The sequence below is a fragment of the Danio aesculapii genome, chromosome 11 (genome assembly GCF_903798145.1).
Source record: "Danio aesculapii chromosome 11, fDanAes4.1, whole genome shotgun sequence".
In the NCBI taxonomy this organism is placed as follows: domain Eukaryota; kingdom Metazoa; phylum Chordata; class Actinopteri; order Cypriniformes; family Danionidae; genus Danio; species Danio aesculapii.
The window spans coordinates 24,154,893-24,178,170 of NC_079445.1; the positions used below are offsets into that span (position 1 = coordinate 24,154,893).

Here is a 23,278-nt window from a genome sequence, read left to right on the forward strand (position 1 = left end):
CCCAAACAAGCACTCAACAGTACTATTCAATGATAAAAGTAGTAGGTACTAAAGGCATATAAACATATTAATCACTAGCTTGTAGAAAGGAAATAAAATGGGACCAAATTTGTCTGTTAGGGTATACCAGATTTTTTTTCAAATGTGATGTACCCGTTTACATAATTTAAGAGTTGGAACTTCTTTTTTCTTCCAAAACAAAAGGCAATTTTTTTCAGATCAACCCATATGAAACAAGCTGTTGTTGTACTTGTGTAAGTCTCAAAAAGTCTGTGGAAACTCCAAATATAATAAATATAGGATCTGATTCAATCTGCATGTCTTATGTATCTGAAAAAACTGTAAAATATTTTGTTCCAGAAACTGAAATTTGCGACACGTAGCATAGGAATGAGAGAGGTTTGCATCTAAAAACACATTTGTCACACAGTGGCGACACTTCTGGAAATATTTGATTCAATTTACACTTGGAATAATGAAGCCTATGAAGCACTTTACTTAATGAGACAATATGTTTCCATCCAAAGATGCGAATTAAATTTGTGCAAAACTGGAATATCGCATATAAGACATGCGAATAAAGTAGCATTTCCATCCAATGAGTCAAAGAGAACAAAATCGTCACTTCCTGAATAACTGGAACCAAATATTAACAGTAAAAACAGAATTTAATGCGGTAGGAGAAGCTGTGTGAATTTTTTCTTTATTTAATAAATGACTTGCGCCTCAGAAAGCAGTATGCCGACACGCAAATGAATGCGTTGTGACGTTTGAAGGCGTCAGGCGCAGAGCACAAACGCTCTTGAGAATTCTGGAGGTAATTAATAATATAATAACACTAATACTGAGACTGCTAAGACATTTTAGAATGATCAAAACAACATTTCAGATGTTTTATAATGTTCTTAGCCTGCTGGTTTGTCCATTCACACACATTTTATCATCACATGATCTCTTATAACAAAATCACATGACTTTTTTTAATGCGCACACAGGAATTTGTTCAGTAAAAGTGTTTCCATTGTTTTTTTATCCGCATCTTTTCTTATCGAATTAAAAGCTTATCTTACTCAGTTATGCACCCATATGTTTTATGCGCATCTTGCCATTTCCATCAACCATTTTTTATGCACATATCCAAAATGCGCATAAAAGTAGGTGGATGGAAACGTAGCTAATGTCTTGTGTTAATGGAACATCTGTGAACCAGTTTAAACCCAAATTTCACTTGGATATTCCTCTTCTTCTTCCCAAGCAGATTAAATTTTCTCTGTAGATGGATTTTTCACCTGTTCTAAACTCTTGTAAACCATCTCTAAGACATCTTTCCAGAAATGTGTCCAGATACATGGGTGATGCCGTGGCATAATTTGAAATGTTAGACTCAACAAAGTCTCTTATTTGAAGGTATATAAAGACATGATTAGAAGGAATACTGTATTTCTCACACAGCTACTGAAATGAAGCAAATTTTCCATCTACATATAAATCCCCTATGTTTCGTAACACTAGATTTTTCCAAAACTCAAATGCACTAACATCGAAGGGTAAAAAGCGGGGTTAGCTGAGATGGAGAGCAAAAATGACATTTGAAATGAGTCTTTAACTGTTTCCAATTACGAACAGAATTATGAATAACAGGGTTAAGATTATTTGGATGATTTCTTGACCCAAAGAATTATTATAAAAAGATATATTGCTTAGGGCAACGCAGTGGCGCAGTAGGTAGTGCTGTCACCTCACAGCAAGAAGGTCACTGGTTCGAGCCTAGGCTTGGTCAGTTGGCATTTCTGTGTGGAGTTTGCATGTTCTCCCTGCGTTCGCGTGGGTTTCCTCTGGGTGCTTCGGTTTCCCCCACAGCCCAAAGACATGCGGTACAGGTGAATTGGGAAGGCTAAATTGTCCGTAGTGTGTGTGAATAAGTGTGTATGTGTTTCCCAGTGATTGGTTGCAGCTGGAAGGGCATCCGCTGCATAAAACAAATGCTGGATGAGTTGGCGGTTCATTCCGCTGTGGCGACCCCAGATTAATAAAGAGACTAAGCCGAAAAGAAAATGAATGAATGATTGATATATTGCTTTTTATTTATTGTTATAATGTGTTCTCAACTTATACAGCAAAAGATGAATCAAAAATTGCATTTTGAGAGAACAAAATATTAGATTAAATATTAGACGCTGTATGAAAGCTAAGACAGGAATTAATATCATAACTTCCATGTAATTGTGTAAAAAATGTAAGTTCATTGCTGTTGCTAAAAAATCACTGTAAGAGTTGAGTGACATGATACATAATATGGTGACTAGCTGTGATTAGGGATGAGATAAGATGCTCCAATTCTATAATGCCGCTATCTTTATCAAAATAATAGTCCCACATACAAAATATGTAAAATACAAGCTTATGTAAACTTAAAAATGAGGGGAAAATTATCATTGTTGTCATCTCAGATAGAAACATTGTAGCCAATCAACCACTGCCTGGTAACCATATTAATAATTTTTGTTGATAATAGTCTGTTTTGCTCCAATTGGTCTATTTTCACTGGGATTTTAAACTCAGGATTTACATGAGAACGAGGGAACAATGGTGTTTGAGGCTCACGGTTTGAACTCTTATTATTCATCTATGCCTTGGTATATCCAGATTTTCATTCTATAGCTTTTTTCCAGTTTTGATCTCAGTTTTGGTGCACTGCATTAATCCGTGAATGCTTTGTGAAAGTGTGCATCTCATTAGGTGTAACCTGTTTAGACACTTTCTGACAGACATTGTTTGTTACTTTTTTTGTAGGTGGGGATGTGTGTGTGTCGGGTCATGACAGTGGGCCGGTGTTTGAAGAGCAACCATCTAGTCTGATTTACCCAGAGGGGATGCCAGAAGGCAAGGTGACCCTGAGCTGCCAGGCTCGCTCCAGCCCTGCTGCTGTTTACCGGTACTCACATCCCATTTTTGTCATTTACACGTGAACGAACAAAACAGGACCTTTACTTGCTTTATATGATTTATCCTTAAACAAAAACCAACATATTTTACCAAATAGCATCTCTGAAGTATCTGTTCAACAAAGCTGCTTTAAAAAAACTGTAAAAATGGTAATATTGTCAATATTAATCGAATTTCAGTTAACTTTTGGTTTTAATACATTTTCAAATTAAATTTTTGTCTGTGATGGCTAAGCTGAACTTGACAGTTTACATTGTCACATGATCCCTCAGAAAACTGTTTTTTAAATTTGAATAAATATATGGTTATTATCATTATTATTAGTCGTGTAACGGATCACAAATCTCACAGATCGGATCATTTTTTTGGATCCGCCAGAAAAGGGAGGAGACAAATATAATTTGCTTTCCATTTATTACAAAAACAGTTCTGCAAGAAACTTTTGGTTTTAACAAACAGAACTTAGAACCTGTAATTTTATTAAATATAAAATAAAGAAATAATCAGCTGAATAAAAACAAATTGTAAAATATTTGGTACTGGAAAAAACTCACTGTTGCTACCTGCCATTGCTGATATCGCTAAATGTATAAATCTAACATTATCATTTGTACAACCTATATTTATATTTAGTCTCATTTTCCATAAATGATTCAGTTATTCACTTATAAATCTTCATGTTTCATTGTCAGATGGATCATTTTTGAAGAATTATTCAGTGGCATATTTTTGATGGATGGTTGTCGCCACCTTTTGGTTAAATATAGTAATTGCTGCCTACAACTTTCATTTTTGAGCTTATGATGGTGATTTTAATCTTTACCATAAACATCAGTGGTTTTATTTAAACTATAAACTGTTATCCCAGTACTTCTGTGTTATTTGTCTGTGTGTAACTTCAGAACTAAATCAAAAGACTGCTGACTGAATCTCTTTCTTGATTTTTGCATTTTTCACACACAGATTTAAATGCAGCTATTCGAAAGATTAATAAACATATGCGAGTCACTATGATTTATAATGAATGTTGCGTGGTTGTTGAGATCCCGAAATTTTAATGTTTAATCGTGCAGCCTACATTCAATGCATTAATGCGTGCTAAACCAGTAGTGACAGAAAACACCTTTAATAACCTAAGAAACCCACCACATCCTGAATAACCCACCACAACTTCTTCCATCATCATTATATTTTACAGAAAAACTCAAACGCTTTCATACATGTGATTTGAATGATTCTTTGTGATCGTTACAAATTTAGGATTAGTGTATCAGTAAAAAAAAATTATTAATCTGCTGGCCAAGTAAGTTCCGAGCCTTAGGGTGGGATCCATACGAATCACAGATCAACCGTGATCCGTTACACCTGTAATTATTATCAATGATCTGTACTGCTTAATATGTTTATGGAACCTAGGATTTAATTTTTTTATTTTTTTGTTTTACATTATTTAATTTTTTTTACTAGTCAGTACTTCTGATTCATGAAGTTTCAAAATTTTTTTATTATACTGGTTTTTTATATATTATTTAAATGACATCTAGTTCTGTATGTAATCCTGAAAAAAGAAAACTTGAAAATACAATGTATTTGATGAGAGCAGTTTTTAAGTAGATTATGTATGATGTTTTAATAAAATCAATAAAAATATGCTGTCTATATGGCAAATTTGTTATTTACTTCACTCTTGTATTCAGATCCTGGTAAGATCTTGTGTGTGATTTCCTCCCAGGTGGCGTGTGAATGGCACTGAAATATCATTTGCTGAAGAGTCGCACTATACACAGGTCGCAGGAAACCTTGTGATCAACAACCCTCAGCATGGGCGAGATGGCGGCTCGTACCAGTGTCTTGCAATCAACCGATGCGGCACTATTGTTAGCCGTGTTGCTAATCTCAAGTTCGGCTGTGAGTAGCTGTTGTCCAAGTATGAAAACTGGGTCTCGTCTACTACTTGTGCTTGAATTATACTGTGCTTTTTTTCCAGACCTGCATGATTTTCCCCCTGAGAGCAGAAGTCCTCAGACGGTCCATGAAGGAATGGGAACATTTCTTGCCTGCCAGCCACCAGCTCATTACCCAGGTAAACACACACACGCATATCAGTTAGCAAAACGTTTCTCTCTTTATTTCGTTAACTCTTGCATCCCTTTTGTTTGTTAGCTTTGTCCTATCGCTGGTTCATCAACGAGTTTCCCAACTTCATCCAGCCAGAAGCGGGCAGGTGGTTTGTTTCTCAGGTCACTGGTAACTTGTATCTTGCTAACGCGAGAGCCAATGACACGGGCAACTATTTCTGCTTCACCACCATCAACATGGACGTCAGCACCAAGAGCATCTTCAGCAAAGCCGTCCAGCTCACGGTTCACCCTGATGGTTAGTTCAAAGCCTTATATTTCCTTCAGCAACAAGCTCAAAAACTGAATGTTGTTTTTTTTGCTGTGTTTCTTCAGCAAGCCTAAGGAAAACCGCTCCAAATATCCGAGTGCGTTTTCCCGCTGAGACATACGCTTTATCAGGGCAAACCGCACAGCTGGAATGCTTTGCCTATGGCAAGTAAGTCCCCCTTAACTCCTAGAGATCACTGCAGCATCGCTTCAACATAATCCATATCTCAGTCAGCTATAAAAATGTAACCATTCTTTCTATCATGCTCTCACATACTTTTCCCCCTTTAGTCCGATTCCTAAAATCCGCTGGAGGAAGGTGGATGGGATTTTACCCCCTAAGGTTGGAGCAAGTGTGGATGGGCCCATCTTGATTATTCCTGAACTGAATTTTGATGATGAGGGCATGTATGAGTGTGAGGTTTACAACTCAGAAGGCCGTGAGACTCATCAGGGACGTGTTTCTGTGCAAGGTAGGCATAGTATTAGATATAAACAGAAATATAAATATTCTTCTCATCAACATTAAGTAGGGCAACACGGTGGCTCAGTGGCTAGCACTGTCACTTTACAGCAAGAAGGTTGTTGGTTCGAGCCCTGGCTGGGTTGGCATGTCTGCGTGGAGTTTGCTTGTTCTCCCCCTGTTTCCTTCGGGTGCTCTGGTTTCCCCCACATTCCAAAGACATCCACTATAAGTGAATTGAATAAACTAAATTGTCCGTAGTGTATGTTTGTGAATGAGTTTGTAAGGATGTTTTCCAGCATTGGGTTGCGGCTGGAAGGGCATAAAACATATGCTGGATAAGTTGGTGGTTCATTCCCCTGTAGCAACCCCGGATGAATAAAGGGACTATGTCGAAGAAAAATAAATGAATGAATGAACATTAAGTCGAAGCTTGATGCAATATAAACATTGCGAGCAAGTGTATTATTGTTGTAGACTAAGACTAAAACTTGTTTTTCATTTGGTGTCTTTAGTGTTTACTTGCATAAAAAACAATGATCATATATTATTATTGGTAAGTTTAAGGATGGGTGAAGGTATAGAAATTAGGGTGAACAATTTTTAAAAAAAATAAAGTTTATTTACAGTCACATCATCACATATCTATTAATTAACAGTTGCCTGTAACTTATGGTGAACAGGAGCCTTTTTATGCTTTTGAATTGGAATATGGGAGCTTGATCTATGCTGTGACACTTTTTGATGTTGAATATTTAACTAGTTTTAAAAAAAGTGGCCTTTATTGATATTTTTTATTAGTTTGAAATGATATTTTTATAAGAAATCAATTTAAATAAATCCATTCAATTACAGAAAAAGTAATGATAATTTTTTTTTTTACCATAGTTTACATCCAGTGTTGCCAGATTGGGCAGTTTTAAATTTGATTGTGAGGGTAAAAACGTCATTGGCAGGTTGAATTTGCACGGTTTTGAAACGTAAATTTTATATGCAACTTATTTAACAAAACATAACTGTGTGCTGTGACTGTGTGCAATGACATTGATATTTGATTGATTTTAGGTTATGTTTGAAAGTGACGAAAATACGTCAAGCCAACATCTTAAACCAACATCATATTGACATCAAATACTGACATTTATTCGTCAGGTATGGCAAATAAAATCCAACGTCTGATAGACATCATAGTGGTAACGTCCACACAATGTCAAGCTGTAACATCATTAGATGTTGATATTTGGTTGATTTTAGGTTGGATGTTGGGCATTGATGTCGGCCTGACATTGGGTTCTGATGTCATCCCAATTTTCATCTCCAAACAAAATGCAGCGTCCCCACGACGTTACAACGACAAAGATACAACGTCAGTCTGACGTCATGTTGACGTCCTGTGACTGCTGGGAGAGACCAAGGTCCCATAATGCAATTCGAAAGTGTAAATACACGAAAACTATCAATGAATCAGAAACTACCAGAAAGCGTTAATTAATGGATGTGTTTCACAGTGCAGATTTCTATTCATTCACACATTTCGAAGACACATTATCAGTAGTATTTACAATGAAACACAAATAAACATTTTTAATGAAAACAAACTTATTAATGGCGAATATGAAATAAAAAAGTTTTAAAAAATGTAACACTAAAGCAATACTGACGTACAAGCTGATTAAGTGAACACTTCTTTTGGTAATAAGTGGATGTGTGTGTTAATCTACTGGTTTTTGTGTGTGTTCTGCTTCCTCAGCTCAGCCGGATTGGCTTCAGGTCATGAGTGACTCTGAGGTGGAAATCAGTTCAGAGCTGCAGTGGAGCTGTGCTGCAGCGGGCAAACCCAGACCCACCATTCGCTGGCTCCGTAACGGACAGGCCCTCATCACACAGGTCTGCCACACAAAGACACATGCTTACACACACACACAGACACACACACTCTCTCTCTTACATTTGCTGGCTACGTAACGGACAGGCTCTCATCACACAGGTCTGCCACACAAAAACACATGCTTACACACACTCACAAACACACACTCTCTGGCTTCACACAGGTCTGCCACACAAAGACACATGCTTTATGCTCCATAACGGACAGGCCCTCATCTCCTCACACAGGTCTGCCATACACACACACATATACATACACACACAAGACCGCAGCTGGATTGTTATCTGACAATGTGTGTGTTATCAGAAATGAACAGGACCTCTAGCTGTCAAGACTGATATATGCTAACGAAATGCTTAAAAAACTCTTCATATCTCCGAGGCAGAGATATGTGTCTTTCCTCAGCTGGAGGTATATTGACTGGAGAAATGTTGTGTTGCCCTCTGCTGGTGCTCATGTGCATCTTCATCATGTATATGCAGGACCGCGTTGAAGTGAATAACGGCCGGCTGAAAATTGCTAATCTTGCCCTGGAGGATTCTGGGATGTATCAGTGTGTAGCTGAAAACAAACACAGCACCATTTACTCAAACGCTGAGCTCAGAGTTCAAGGTGAGCGCAAGACAATCTCAGCATGAAAACACATCAGAAAATATAGTCCTGTTGTGTATGTTAATACACTTCAAACCCCCTTCTGCCTACCCAGTCATGTCTGAACCCCAGTTATAGTATGATCAGTGGTTAAATCCTCTTTGTGTGGTTCCCCGTCTCCCTCCTGCCCCGTCTTGTCACCCTCTTTCAGTCCAGGCTCCAGACTTCAGGCTGAATCCAGTGCGGAAGCTGGTTCCTGCTGCCCGTGGTGGACAGGTCAAAATGGAGTGTAAACCTCGGGCAGCTCCCAAACCCACTCTCTTCTGGAGCCGTGGCACAGAGTTACTGACTAATAGCACAAGGTAATGCAGTAATCAAAGTGTTTCAAAGACGTTTAGATGTCTTGATTGATTAGGAAGAGGGAGCTGTAGATGATTTTAGTAGCAGTATGGTGTGTATGAACTCTCTCCAGGATAACCGTGACTCCGGATGGGATTTTGTGGATCTACAACATCAGTCGCGCTGATGAAGGAAAGTACACCTGCTTTGCAGAAAATTACCTTGGCAAGGCCAACAGCACAGGACACCTGTCTGTCAGAGGTAACAGAATCTTATTTTCCTAGGTTTGGTTCAAAGAGATGTTTCGATTTGTGTCAATCAAAAATCATTTGATAGAAAGCATGTTAGGAGTATATAAAGTATCTATGTGCCAAAGTGAATGTTGCAAATGAAAGAAATATGAAATTGTGGGTGAAATGATGAGCCATCTTCTTTCATTATAACATATTTATGTAAAAATGTAACCACACTCCCAGTATAACTTTCTTTCATGCACTTATTGACCTGACCTGTACTTATTAAAATATATGCTAGTGTCATTCAGATATTTAAAATTATAAAACTATTTTGTTGGCTAATTGGTTTCACGATTTCAAATCTAGTGGTTTCAAGGATAGTAGATTGAAAAATGATAATTAATTATTATTTTTTTGAACTGCACTATGAGCTTAAATAGAGTTAATTATTGTGTTTGCAACTTGTTATTTGAAAATAAGCTTGACAAGATATTATTTGGTGTTTCTGGTTGAAACCATTTGATGTTCTGGTAAAAATATAGACTATCGGTCAAAAGTTTGGGGTCAGTAGGATTTTTAAATGTTTTAAAATAAGCTTCTCCTGCTCACCAAGCCTACATTTATTTCATCAACAATACAATACAAATTGTAAAATTGTGAAATGTTATTGCACAATAAAATAGCTGTTTAAAAGTAGTTTATCATTTCATTTAATCATTTATTCCAGTGTTTTCATGATGAATTTTCAGCTTCATTACTCCAGTCTTCAGAGTCACACGATCCTTCAGAAATCACTCTAATATTTATTATTATTATTATTATTATTATTATTATTATAAAGGGTAATAGTAATAAAAGCAATAATGACTGGAGTAATAATTTCATTTGAAACTACAAACAATAAGTCAGTGTTTCCCAATCCTATTCCTGAAGGCACACCAACAGTACAGGTTTTCAAACTCTTCCTAATCAAACACACCTGAATCAACTCATCGGGACATTAGAAGAGACTCCAAAATCTGAACTGAATGAGTCAGTTAAAGGAGACATCTAAAATATGTACTGTTGGTGTGCCTCCAGGAACAGGGTTGGGAAACACTGCAATAAGTAATAGATAAATATTTAATAAAAAAGTATTTAACAATGTAACAATTTTTACATTTAATAAATGCCACCTTGATGAACAGAATAATTTAATTTAAATTATTAAATAAAATTAATAATTAATAAAACAAATTGAACCCAAATTTGAGACCGGTAGTGTGTGTTAGTTATTATTTTTTGTTTAGAAAAAATCTAATTTAACTAGATGTAGTATTATTATTATTATTATTATTATTATTATTATTATTACTATGCTTGTTACACTTTTATTGTTATAATTCTTTGACAAATACTTTTTATCTTTGACTCTTCATCTATTTTATTAGTCATAGACGATTTGTTTTGCATGAAATATTATACCTCCAGTGCGTTTACGTGTGTGATTTTAAAATAAAAAAAATATATCATGTAAGATAAACTGTTTTTATAGGGAGAGGTTATTAATGGTTAAGCAAAATTTAGACTTTTCTAGACACACCTTGATTTTTCAACCTAGGTTGCTTTCATGTAAATACCTTTATCAGCTATCTAATGGCTTATTAATTACTACATATCATCTATTATGTCTTGATATCAAGTCAGAGGGTGTTTTTGACTTATTAATCTAGGAACACGATTACATGCACACCAATACACTGATAACTCACAAGATCACCTTAGTTAAATAACATGTTGTGCTAGATTACATGCAAACCAATAAATAAACCCTGTTTGGAATATTTTATTAATTTATCAGTTTGCTTTCCCCACAGTGATTTCGAAAAATTATAATAATTTGCATATCTAACTGTTGAGAATTTAATTTGTTCTGTTGGTTGTCATGATAAATAAATATTTACAAACTGAAGAAAAGTACTCTGACACTGGAAAACTTACATCTCATATTGCATCACATGTTGATTGTACCACATCTTCTTGTGCTGCATGTGAATAGAACATGTTTGTCAAGAAATCATGATAGAGTCTGCATGTAAACACGTTAAGACCTCTAAAATTTGCATTTTAAATAGTCATCAGCATGTCATTGATACAAAATGTTTCCACTTCTGTTCATTCAAACAGATGCCACAAAAATCACACTAGCGCCCTCTAATGCTGATATCAATCAGGGTGAAAATGCCACTTTGCAGTGCCATGCGTCACATGACCCTACCATGGACCTCACCTTCACCTGGTCACTCAATGGAGTTCTGCTGGACCTAGAGGAACCAAACGGACACTATCGGCGCATGGAGGGGGTGAGCACTTCTTGCCATTACTCCACATGTGGTCCTGGAGAATAGGTACAAAAGAAGTTTAAAAGGCTCATTGAACCCCTCTACAGTGTTATCTTTTGCCATCAAATTAAAATAACACAATATTTCAGATACAGCAAGTCGTCATGCTTTTTCCATTTTCATACAGGTCAATTTGTTTCAGATGTTTTTATATTTAAAAAAACATTTAAGCAGTGTTTTTATTATAATTACTATCACATTCAAACTGAAAATATTGTTTATTTAGTATGATTTTATTTTGCGTCTTACGTGTTGTTAGTTTAATATCGGCCGACAAAGATTTGACAATGATAATGTTAATCCCATTCTTGAGTCACCAAAGCTACATTTATTTACTTACAAATACAGTTCAAGTAGTAATATTGGGAAAAAAATGACAATAGTAAAATAACATTGTGTGTCAAGGGTGGGTCTTAAACCCGGGTCTCTGGTGTAGACTGGTGAGTGAACCAATTAAGGGGTTTCAAGTAGGGATCCAAAAAAGAAGAATTTATTTAAAAAAAACGTCAACTTAGATTCTTCTCAAAAATGAGGTTGCAAAACAGACAACTTAGGTTCTTCTCAGAATGAGGTATACAAAATGTTTTAACAGTATAATAAACATACAAAGAAAACTCCATGACGGGAAAAAACAAATAGACAATAAGGCAGGAAGTAACATGGAAAATAAAACAGTCTTACTAGACGTTGCTCAGGAGATCAAGAGAAGTTCACCGGGGCTGACTCAAATATACAGGCTGGAACAAGTCCCAGGTGATCGAAATTAAGTAAACAAGAACACATGAGGAAGAACTAAGGCAGAGGGGAAACACAGGGACCTCTAGGGGAATGAGCGCCCCCTGCTGGTCTTGCTGAAAGTTTGAAAGAATACGTCTACTGTCTTTCACTTTTGATCTATTTATTGTTTACTTGCTGAATAAAAGTATAAATCTATTTTTAAAAAATCTTTTTTTATCAGAATATTTTGAACTGTAGTCTATGCAGCTTGTTTTTTGTACTTCAGCGCATTCTTTATTCAAAACGTGACTTGTTCCAGAGTGTAAATATGATAGTGAGCCATGCTAAAAACACAACTATTCCCTGTTAACCAACTACAATACATACACTTTCTTCAGAAAATGTGAACATCTAGTTATGTTCGTAATACTTAAAATTACCCAGCTTAGTCAAACCAGCTGAATTCTCATTCCAATATAAGCAGTCTCCTCTCACTCTCTGAGATTAACTTTAATAGGATTCACTTCAAAGCAAATCCCTTTCAGACATGATATTATATATACAGTCCATTTCACAAATTCTAATTCAGTCTCTACAGATTAAAAAAGCATGAGATAAATGCTCTTACGAAGCTGAAGTGGGAGAGTACTTTTTTCTAATAAACTTTACTTGCCTTTTCTCTGCACAGAAAGAGACGATCGGTGACCTGGTGATAGTGAACGGACAGCTCAGTCACGCTGGCACATACACCTGTACAGCCCAGACGGTGGTGGACAGCGCCATGGCCTCGGCCAAGCTGGTGGTGAGAGGTGAGGGTTTCCAGCTGGCCAAACACGACAGAAACCGTATTAAACCTCGCTTCACCAACCCACAGCCTGTTCAGTTTGATCGTTGTTTGGCCATGCAACTCTCAGCACTCAGCTCTGAAACATAGTTGTGACAAATATCAATTTAGCAGATCCATTTCTTTAGGGTAAACCGTGTTTACCCTTCACTAATATTGACACCCTTGATAAATAAGGGCAAAGACAGCTGTGAAAACATGTCTTAATCCTTTAAACTATTAATCACTTGCTCAAAATATGAACAAAAACACTCTCCTCTCATTAGGAACAACCAATAGCAGCCCAGATTTATATAGATATGAGTTACACAATTATTGGCACCCTTATAAATTTGTATTTGTATGAACAGGACAGTTTTCAGCCATATATAATAATAATATACACTAAGATACTTGTTAAGTAAAATATATTCTATGACAATAATTAATGAATGACAAAATTGCTTCATTGAATGTTTTTCTTCACAGGCCCACCAGGCCCTCCTGGAGGTTTAGTGGTGACTAGTGTGAACGACACATCGGTTGAGTTGAGATGGAGCCGTGGGTATGATAACCACAGTCCCATTGGCAAGTATGTCATCTTGGGCCGCTCGTCACAGACTCATGACTGGAAGAGGATGAGGACAGGTGAGGTTACACTGAAAAAAGTGAAACTACTGTGTCTTTCATATAAAGTACATTTCTGTATTGGATTAAGTATCCAAAATTTTAAACCCCTTTTATTCAATTTAAATTTGCTGTATGAAAGTTTTTGAGCAATAAAATACCATAATATATTTGCAGATATTTAAGAAACATGCCAAGTGAACATACTTGTTTATCTGAAAAACAATGTTAAAGTCAGTTATTCTGATTTGAAAGCCATTTCGTGCAAGAACGGCTGTCTTTGTTTTGGTTATTTTAACCTGCCCTATGCTAGTTTAGCCAAAGATAATTCAAAGGCTCTCATGCCCCGTGACCGAAATGCGACCTCTAGTGGACAGGAACAGATTCCGAAAAGAGATGTTGAGTTAAAGATTCACATGAGGTTTTTAAATGGTGATTGAAAAGGTATAAAAAGAGAAATGTATGATGAAATTTTAATTAATGGCTGTTTGCAGTACTAGTTTTTTTTGTTTTTTTTCTCTGGGTTTATGTTACAAGGTATAAGGAAACAAATGGAACCAAACATATAGTTTTTCGGATATGCCAAAAGGATAGAATGTGTTCATGTGAAAGGAAGAAATAAGTAAAGGAAGAAATAAGTTTAAGTAATAGACGAATGATGTATGTGGTAATGGGGTAGGAAAATAATAAGCTTATGCTTCATCCCACTCCATTTTCGACTATGTTGAAATGTATTTTTTGTTAATGATATTTTATGTATGATATTTTGTTTGAAAATAAATAAATCAAATCAAAAATCAAATCAAATAGCAAATAATATAAATATTACGAGCGTAAACATTAGGTGAGCAGGTTACATTGTAACCCTGTGTCCTAACAACAAGCTACATGATGAGATTTGCAGTAATAAGCGATTTGGTTGTTTGCACCAGACAAAACACGACAGAAATTTAAATAAAGTCATTCAGAAGCACGGAATGCACACTCACTCACTCACTCACTCATGAAATGGTAAGGTTTATAATCGAATTAATACATATTAAACCTCTTTAACATTATTAAATGTACATGCTGAATCACTGATATGTGTTGGTTTGAGTCGCAGTTCTAAAGTCACGTAAAATGGCATTCAAACTCACATTATTAGCATTTAACACTGAAAAAAGCACATGAGGTGTACCTGAGGTGATAATTGTTTTCTGTTGTTCAGCTACCGTTTCTAATATATCAATTCAAGGTGTTGGTTATAACAAAACCTCCTTTTAATATGGAAAATATTCCTTCTATTGTGTGTCATATGCTTTTATAAATCAGACTTTACGCTCGATCGTCAGACTCGCTCCTGTAGGTCAATCTGGCAACCTGTGCTGCGTTTGTTTTGATGCAATAGTGTAATACCTAGTTCAACCACTGGGTGTCAAACTTACATACTGCACCTTTAAAGCAAAAAAACTAACCTTCTAGGAAAAAAATCTGACTTTAATTGGGGATTTTAATCACTCAAACTTAAAGACAGTGCTCCCCAAATTCCATCAGAACATTTTCTGCCACACAAGGGGAAACAAAACTTTAGACCAAGTTTACACAAACATGGCTGAAGCATATGCTGTGACCCCCCTCCCCCACTTGGGTCAATCAGATCACCTTTGTTTGTTTCTCACCCCCAAATACTCACCCATCGTCAACCGTGTGAAGCCATCAGTAAGGACCATCAAAGTGTGGCCAGAGGGGGTGGACTCCACACTCCAGGACAGGTTTGAACACACAGACTGGAGTATGTTTGCTTCCCAGGCCACATGTGGCTCTCACACAGACATTGACAGTTACACTTCCTCTGTTCTGGAATATATCAACACCACCATAGACAGTGTTACAACCCAGAAACAGATCACCACATACCCAAATCAAAAGCCATGGATGAACAAGGAGGTGCGCCTCCTGCTGAAGGCACGCAACACTGCATTCAGATCAGGGGATGCACAGGCCTACAGCACTTCCAGGGCTAATCTGAAGAGGGGCATCAAAAAGGCCAAGCACTGCTACAAGCTAAAGCTAGAGGAGCACTTTTCCAACTCTGATCCTCGGCGCATGTGGCAGGGCATCCAGGCCATCAGCAACTACAAACCCAGCCAGTCCACCCCCACAGCCACAAATGTCTCCTTCCTGAACGAGCTAAATGACTTTTATGCCCGCTTTGAAAGAGACAATACAGAACCCTACACCAGGAACACTACCTCAACCGACCACTCACCTATCACACTCACCTCCTCAGAAGTCTACACCGCACTGAGTCGGATCAATGTGCGTAAGGCTGCTGGACCAGACGGTATTCCTGGGCGCGTCCTCAAAGCATGTGCAGAACAGCTCGCTGGGGTGTTCACAGACATTTTCAACCTGTCGCTTAACCTAGCAACTGTGCCAACAAGCTTTAAAACCACCTCTATTGTGCCGGTGCCCAAACACTCCAGCCCAACATGCCTGAATGACTACCGCCCTGTAGCACTCACACCCATCATCATGAAGTGCTTCGAGCGGTTGGTCCTGGCACATCTGAAAGACTCTCTGCCATCCACACTGGACCCACATCAGTTTGCCTACCGTGGCAACAGGAGCACAGAAGATGCCGTCTCCATAGCACTGCACTCTGTCCTCACACACCTGGACAATAAAAACACTTATGCACGAATGCTGTTTGTTGACTTCAGCTCAGCATTCAACACTGTCATACCCTCTAAGCTACTGATCAAACTCAGAGACCTGGATATCAACACGTCTCTCTGCAACTGGGTTATGGACTTTCTGACTAACAGACCTCAGAATGTTAGATCAGGCCACATCTGCTCCACCACCGTCACACTCAACACTGGTGTACCCCAGGGCTGCGTGCTGAGCCCCTTCCTCTACTCTCTCTTTACCATCGACTGTAGGCCTGTGAACAGATCCAACACCATCATCAAATTTGCAGATGACACCACAGTGATTGGTCTAATCAGCAATAATGATGAGACTGCCTACAGGGAGGAGATACAGCATCTGGCCACTTGGTGCACCGACAATAATCTGCTCCTTAACACCAATAAGACCAAGGAGCTCATTGTGGACTTCAGGAAGGGACGAACAGGCTCGCATGATCCCATCCACATTAATGGGATGGCCGTTGAGCCTGTCTCATCCTTCAAGTTCCTGGGGACCCACATCTCAAAGGACCTTTCCTGGACCACCAACACCTCCAGCCTGGTCAAGAAGGCTCATCAGCGCCTATTCTTCTTGAGGCAACTTAAGAAGAACCAGCTTTCATCAGCCGTCCTGGTGAACTTCTACCGCTGCACAATAGAAAGCATCCTGACCAACTGCGTCACAGTCTGGTATGGAAGCTGCTCTGTTGCTGAGCGTAAGGCACTGCAGCGGGTGGTGAAAACTGCCCAACGCATCACAGGGACTACACTGCCAGCCATTGAGGACATCCAGAAGAAACACTGTCTGCGCCGAGCACGCAGTATTCTTAAGGACACCTCTCACCCTGCTCACAGACTGTTCTCTCTCCTGCCTTCCGGCAGGCGCTTCAGGCTCCCCCGGACAAAAACCAGCAGACTGAGGAACAGCTTTTTCCCCAGAGCTGTCTTCCTTTTGAACTCTGCCCCTCACTGACTCTTTTGCCCCCCCCCCCCCAATACACCCCCCACACTCCTCTAACTTATACTCCTCACAATCACTGCACTATTTAACATTTGCACATTTAAAGTTTGCACATATTCATTGCACTGATTCATTTACTTGAACTGTACATACCCACAGCACATGGACATTTGTAATTTGTAATTATGTTTATCTATCTGCCACTCCTGATTATTAATAGCATCCTGTACATATATTCATTTATGCAAATCTCTGTTCATAGCTAATAAAACCTGTATATAATGTTGATAGTACATCCATCTGTAAATATCACCATGGTTTTTCTATAACTGCACTTTATAACTTATACCTGTATCCTGCACTTGCTGCTGTTGCACTGCTGGTTAGACCTAAACTGCATTTCGTTGCCTTGTACTTGTACATGTGTAATGACAATAAAGTTGAATCTAATCTAACATGTACCCACAAACCCTCTAACATTTAAGAAAAGCTGCCTAGAACACTTGTTTGAAAAATGTAGTTGTATTATGACATCATATACAAATTTTTCCTCAGTGATTGAATGCGTGCCTGTCATTTTGTGCTTCCTCCAGACCCCGCAAACATAGAAGGAAACGCTGAATCTGCACGTGTGATAGATCTTCGGCCCTGGATGGATTATGAGTTCCAAGTCATTGCCAGCAACATCTTGGGCAGTGGGGAACCAAGCATGCCTTCCCCGCGTGCACAAACCAAAGAAGCAGGTGAGGGCTGTTACACTTTTATTAGCGCTGAATAAAAATCCAACCAAACCGATGATAAAATATTAGTGTGTTTCCACATAAAACACACTTGATTGATAGTAGGGTATTATGTTGTGTTACAGCACCAACTGTGGCTCCCAGTGGACTCGGTGGAGGTGGAGGAAACCGCAATGAGCTTATTATTTCATGGACTGTAAGTTATATTAGTGTAAATTCATGTTAGAGATGCTTTATACATTTTACTCCTTGCACTTTTCCTTGTATTCCAGGATGCTTAACATGAAGTATGGGAGTAACTTCCATTAAACTATATGGAATTAGTTTGAACAATGTTTTAAACAACTGAATTCAATGAGATGTCATTATTGTCCCTAAAAATCATCCATTGAATATTAACAGGCAACTTATTAAAATTAATAAATTACTTTCAAACTCAAGTTTAAGTCAAAAACTTAATGACTGTACAGCAAGGTTATTATAGTTTTGCACTTTTTAAATAATTTCAATACTGTTGTTAAATTATCTGTACATTTCAGTTTGTTCTTTGTTTGTTTCAATAATGGTTTTGTTAGTTTTAGTTTAGCTTTTATTTTGTGAACACATCCCTATTTATATTTATTTAGTTTCAGTTTTAGTTTTAGTAATTCTAGTTTGAGTAAACAAACACATCCAGTGTTGACCAGAGCAAAGTTTAATGATTGCACAACTTATAGTAGTTCTTGTGCAAACCTCTTAGTAATAAAATTATTGAACTATTTAAAATAATAAAATATTTTTTAACAGATACTAAAACGAAAACCATATACACACACTAAAAGAAAAAAGTATAAGGCAAACTTATTCATATTAAAGACCATATTTTTAGTTAGAAATGCTTAATTTTCATTTATTGGCAACTGATCTGAAGTTCGAACAAGTTTTGTGATTCTAGAAAAGTTGTTTATGTATATAATCATGCACTTGACTGATGTATTTGGCTGTAAAAGCGCCCTTTACAGGTACTTAAACTGCCCCAGGTCAGATTTTCTGCCACAGAATGAGTGCTAATTCATTCTAAAAATAATAAGTGAATTTATTTCAGTGAATTTTGTTGGTTTCCTTTTTTTTTAGTTAACAAAAAGAATTTTTGACCAATATCTAAGAATTTTAGTCTTAGTTTTAGTTTTCATTTGCTAAAATAACCCTGCTGTACTCTAGGGAATACAGAGAGAAAATAATCTGGAGGAACAAGCACAGTGAACTCAAAAGAGCTTTAGCCACACCTATGGTTGTTACACTAATGTTATATTAAAATACCAAGCGTAATGACAGATAAAAAAGCTCAAAGCCAAACATAGCTCTCTCACTGAGTATTCACTTTTGTATATTGATTATTTCTAGCACAAACTTCATATTTAAAATGATTTGATTCAATACTTTCGAATTGAAGTTTCTCAACCCGGAAGTGCAACCAATAATTTGAAACAAAGTACAAAAAAAAATGATTCAAAGATGATTCCTTGGATTTACTAAAAAATTTAAGTTATGTGGTTGTAAACAATTTATTTGGCCTGAATTTAAACAAACAAATTCAGTTGTTCATTATTAAATTTAATTTGTTTGTTTAAATTCAACACACATAAATTGTTTGCAACACTTTTGCAGACATCATTATTTTCAGTGTCTTCACATTTGGAAAAAGGTGGATAGAATTGCTAACAGAAGGTCAATGAATGTGTCTTTATTACCCTCAACTTCTGTTACATAACAAGAAATCAACATTTCTGCCGGTATGAATTACAGCCCATGGCCAGAGAGTATCAGAATGGAGACAGTTTCGGTTATATCCTGGCATTCAGAAAGCAAGGCATACCAACATGGACGGTGGTGAAGGTGCCAAACGTGGAGTCCTCTCGATATGTTTACAGCAATGACAGCCTGACAGCGTACTGCCCGTTCGAGGTCCGAATCAAGGCCTACAACAAGAAAGGAGAAGGGCCCTTCAGCCAGATTGCTGTAGTACACTCTGCGGAGGAGGGTGAGGATTTTATTTTTATGGATATAATTACATTATTTATTATATTCTGATTAGATATTACTTAAGCACTAAAAGCCAGACACTGGAGAAACACTTTATTATAAAGCTTGATTTTATGAGGAAGGTAAATTAATACCTTATTAATTATATAATTTAATACATTACAGTTTATAACAAACAACTATTCATTCAATAATTTAAAAAAAGTTTTAATAGTTATTATTTTATTATATATTTATATTTTAATACAATTCAACTATACTCTACCCAAGTACAAAAACCCAACAGTCCACTTTATCAAATGAAATGAGTAGGGGTGTCAAAATTAATTGTTTCTTCGGTGCACCGTGATGCAGACGTGGACAGTTCGGTATCGGTTCAGTAATAATCATAACTGGTTATTATGTACTGACGTCATTTATCTGATATGCGCTCTGTCGCGAGGGAGGCGAGCGCGGGTATTTACAACACTACAGGCACCAACTATTTAAAAATTTCACTGTGTGTGTGTTTTCTGGAAAATCTTTCAATGGCTTTTACAGCAGAAGTCCCTATTTCTCTGCGATTGAGGCTGCACCTGTGCATTGTCGCGGGACCCGACCAGATTTCATGCGGCATGGGAGTAAATTTCAGAATAAAGCGCAGCAGCGGTCGGTAACTCTGGTGTAATTTTAACAGGAGTGGACGGTTTCACAATATCGCTCCCGAGCAAGCGAGCAAGCAAGCGTGTGTGTGTGTGAAAGTACGTGTGTGTGTGTATGCGTGTGTGTGTGCGTGCGTGCGTGCGTGTGTTTGTGTGTGTGTGTGTGTGTGTGCGTGCGTGCGTGCGTGCGTGTGTGTGTGTGTGTTTGTTTGGTGCTGTCTATGTTTGTGTATGTGTGTGAATGAGAGACTGTGTGGTGCTGTGTGTCAATGTGTGTGTGTGTGTCTATACAGACAGCTTGTTATAGCCACCCCAATATCGTGTATGAAAAGCATCGTCAATGCACCGTGATGCACCGAAATATCGAATTGAACTGTAACCGATCCAAACCATGAGACCAGTATAGGTTCACACCTCTACAAATGAGTGTAGTTAACTCAAACCTTACTGAAGTTTAATTCTACTCATTTAAAAAGAGGTTTGAACTCAGCGTTAAAGGTAATGAGTTAATTAAATACCTCATTACTTCAGCTTAAATGGAGTAAGTTCACAGTACTCATATAGATTCGTTTCTTAACTCAAATGGTTTGTTGTAATCAGTTTCCTCAAACGGTTTGAGTTACCTTAACGTTTTAGGCTTATACAGTGTATCTATACTGTCTATTTGTTAAATGTTGTTTTTTTAAATGCTGACTTTTTTACTGAATTTAAGTTTGTATAATTTCTTGAAATAGCATAATGTATTCCAATGAAATAATCAAATCTGAACACTCTTCACAATGCTAGCAAAAAGATTTTTAAATAATCCATACAAACCAACTGATTTAATCCAAGTCTTCTGAAGAGACACGATATCCAGACTGATCGAAAAACATTAAAAGAACCTGAACTTAAACAAACCTCATTGGTTCTTGAGCATCAAGCAAGCATGTTTGAGCTTCAGTGATCAAACCTGTTCTTTGATTTCTTGACCTTATTCTTCGAGCGGGCACAGCCGTTTGAATCTCTTTGGCTTGATACTTCCGGTCTCATTCACTTCTATTCATTATTAGACATTAAAAACAGCTTATTATGCTGCTTGATGTTGCAAACTGATATTTTCTTATTATTTTATTCTGCTTTGTCTGTATAGTCATGGACACACTTGTTTGTAGAGCAAGTAGTTTGACCGTTTTCTGCCGTTTATTATACCTAGTCATTTCTCCAATAGGCAACTGAATCCGAAGTTCTAAAACAATCGCAAAAATAATCGTACTTCCGCATTTTAGAATTTCAGAAGGTCAATATGTGGTTAAAGTACCAAACCGAATCTGTTAATATTCTAAAACAGTTCTTGTTGATCTGTCATTATTCAGTATTATGAAGTTTTGCATACAAAAATCTTAAATGGACAGACAGAAATCACTTTGATTAAATAGATTGGATTTAAAAATACATTCATTTGTGTTCCAAAGAAGTTTTAGCTCTTTAGAAGGACGTTAGGGCGAGATATTTAAATTCTCTAACCAACCTACAATTAAATATCAAAGGTGCCTATTTAGTGTTGAACAACAGAGATTGCAGAATTAGCAACTAAAAACACTTGTTATTGTTCGTGCAGCACGTGTCAGAACATAATATGGTGTTTGTTAATGAATAAATAGACGATGCAAACTTTATCATAGCCAATATCAAACACATAACTCATGTAATCTGCACGTGCAGAGGGCGTTAGAGCGGTCAAAGAGGAGCCGAAAGTTATACGAATAAATTATGACTTTTTATTTGATATAAAAAAGTTACCAGCCTTAAAAATGAAATAAAACGATTAAATGATAAGCAAATATGCTGTTATCAGTGCAATCCCTCGTCCATCGTAACTGATATCCATCTTTTGATTTCTCCTCTTCCTTTAGAACCTACAGTTTCTCCTCGACGGATAAATGCCACTGCTTTGACTGCGTTTGAGATTCAAGTGTCCTGGGAGCCCATTCAACACCTCAACATTAATGGAATTCTTCGAGGTTACGAGGTCAGGACCTGCACATTGTTTAATATCTGTCGTTTATTTATTAGTCAGTGCACTGATGATCATAAATAGCATAACAAAGTTGACGGGTGTTTTGTGCATCGTTGTTGGTCATCTGAGGTGGCACAGTCGGATTTGTGAGCTTTGCCCGTTGGCTGAGCGTGTAACAGAGGCGCTGTTATCTCATTAACTCCTTTTTATGAACAGCAGGTCTAGATCAGATCAAGGAACATGAAACACATGATTTAGATAAGACACGCTCCTTTAGATAAAAACTGGCTTTGAAATTCGCTGGTATTAAAGGGTATTTAACCCTTGCAATTAATATTTCATTAAATAGGCTAGTGCCTTTCAGAAGTAAGCTTTCAGAAGCAAAATGTGATTTTATATCCAATTTGCTACATACCCATTTTAGATAAAAAATATATATAGTAATTTTCAGTAGCCATGAAAACGAAAGTGGATTATGTGGTTTAAAACACAAGCAGAGAAAACTGGGGAAACATGCCAATTTGTAATATTTTTATTTATTTTTATAGCTTAAACTAATTTTAAATATTAAACAAATCAGTAAAAAAATAATATTAATAAACATTTTCAATGCTTCTTCTTTTGTGACAAAAGATTTATAAATCCTTATTACTAATTCAGGGAGATATTTAGAGCATGTATTTCAAATGCATGTCATTCACAACACTTGCCCTCCGCAATTAATGAGGGTTTTATAGATCTTTTGTTAACAAAAGTGAAGCATTTAAAATGCATATGGACTGAAAATATTGTCATGAGCGGCCCACATGTAAATAAACACCGTGAAATGCATCAGACTTTAT

General features: G+C 37.1%; 1 protein-coding gene across 1 annotated transcript in view; it reads left to right on the plus strand.

Annotated features, from left to right (window-relative positions):
• cntn2 (contactin 2) overlaps positions 1–23,278 on the plus strand; it is a 69,790-nt gene that overhangs the window by 38,224 nt on the left and 8,288 nt on the right. The window contains exons 3-19 of the mRNA XM_056467969.1: positions 2,794–2,935; positions 4,679–4,854; positions 4,934–5,029; positions 5,110–5,322; positions 5,400–5,502; positions 5,625–5,806; positions 7,547–7,683; positions 8,167–8,296; positions 8,487–8,637; positions 8,748–8,875; positions 11,017–11,192; positions 12,637–12,757; positions 13,261–13,419; positions 17,628–17,777; positions 17,900–17,970; positions 19,560–19,794; positions 22,333–22,448. Of these exons, the coding sequence (XP_056323944.1) occupies positions 2,794–2,935; positions 4,679–4,854; positions 4,934–5,029; positions 5,110–5,322; positions 5,400–5,502; positions 5,625–5,806; positions 7,547–7,683; positions 8,167–8,296; positions 8,487–8,637; positions 8,748–8,875; positions 11,017–11,192; positions 12,637–12,757; positions 13,261–13,419; positions 17,628–17,777; positions 17,900–17,970; positions 19,560–19,794; positions 22,333–22,448 (2,486 nt within the window). The remainder of the gene's footprint in view (positions 1–2,793; positions 2,936–4,678; positions 4,855–4,933; positions 5,030–5,109; positions 5,323–5,399; positions 5,503–5,624; positions 5,807–7,546; positions 7,684–8,166; positions 8,297–8,486; positions 8,638–8,747; positions 8,876–11,016; positions 11,193–12,636; positions 12,758–13,260; positions 13,420–17,627; positions 17,778–17,899; positions 17,971–19,559; positions 19,795–22,332; positions 22,449–23,278) is intronic.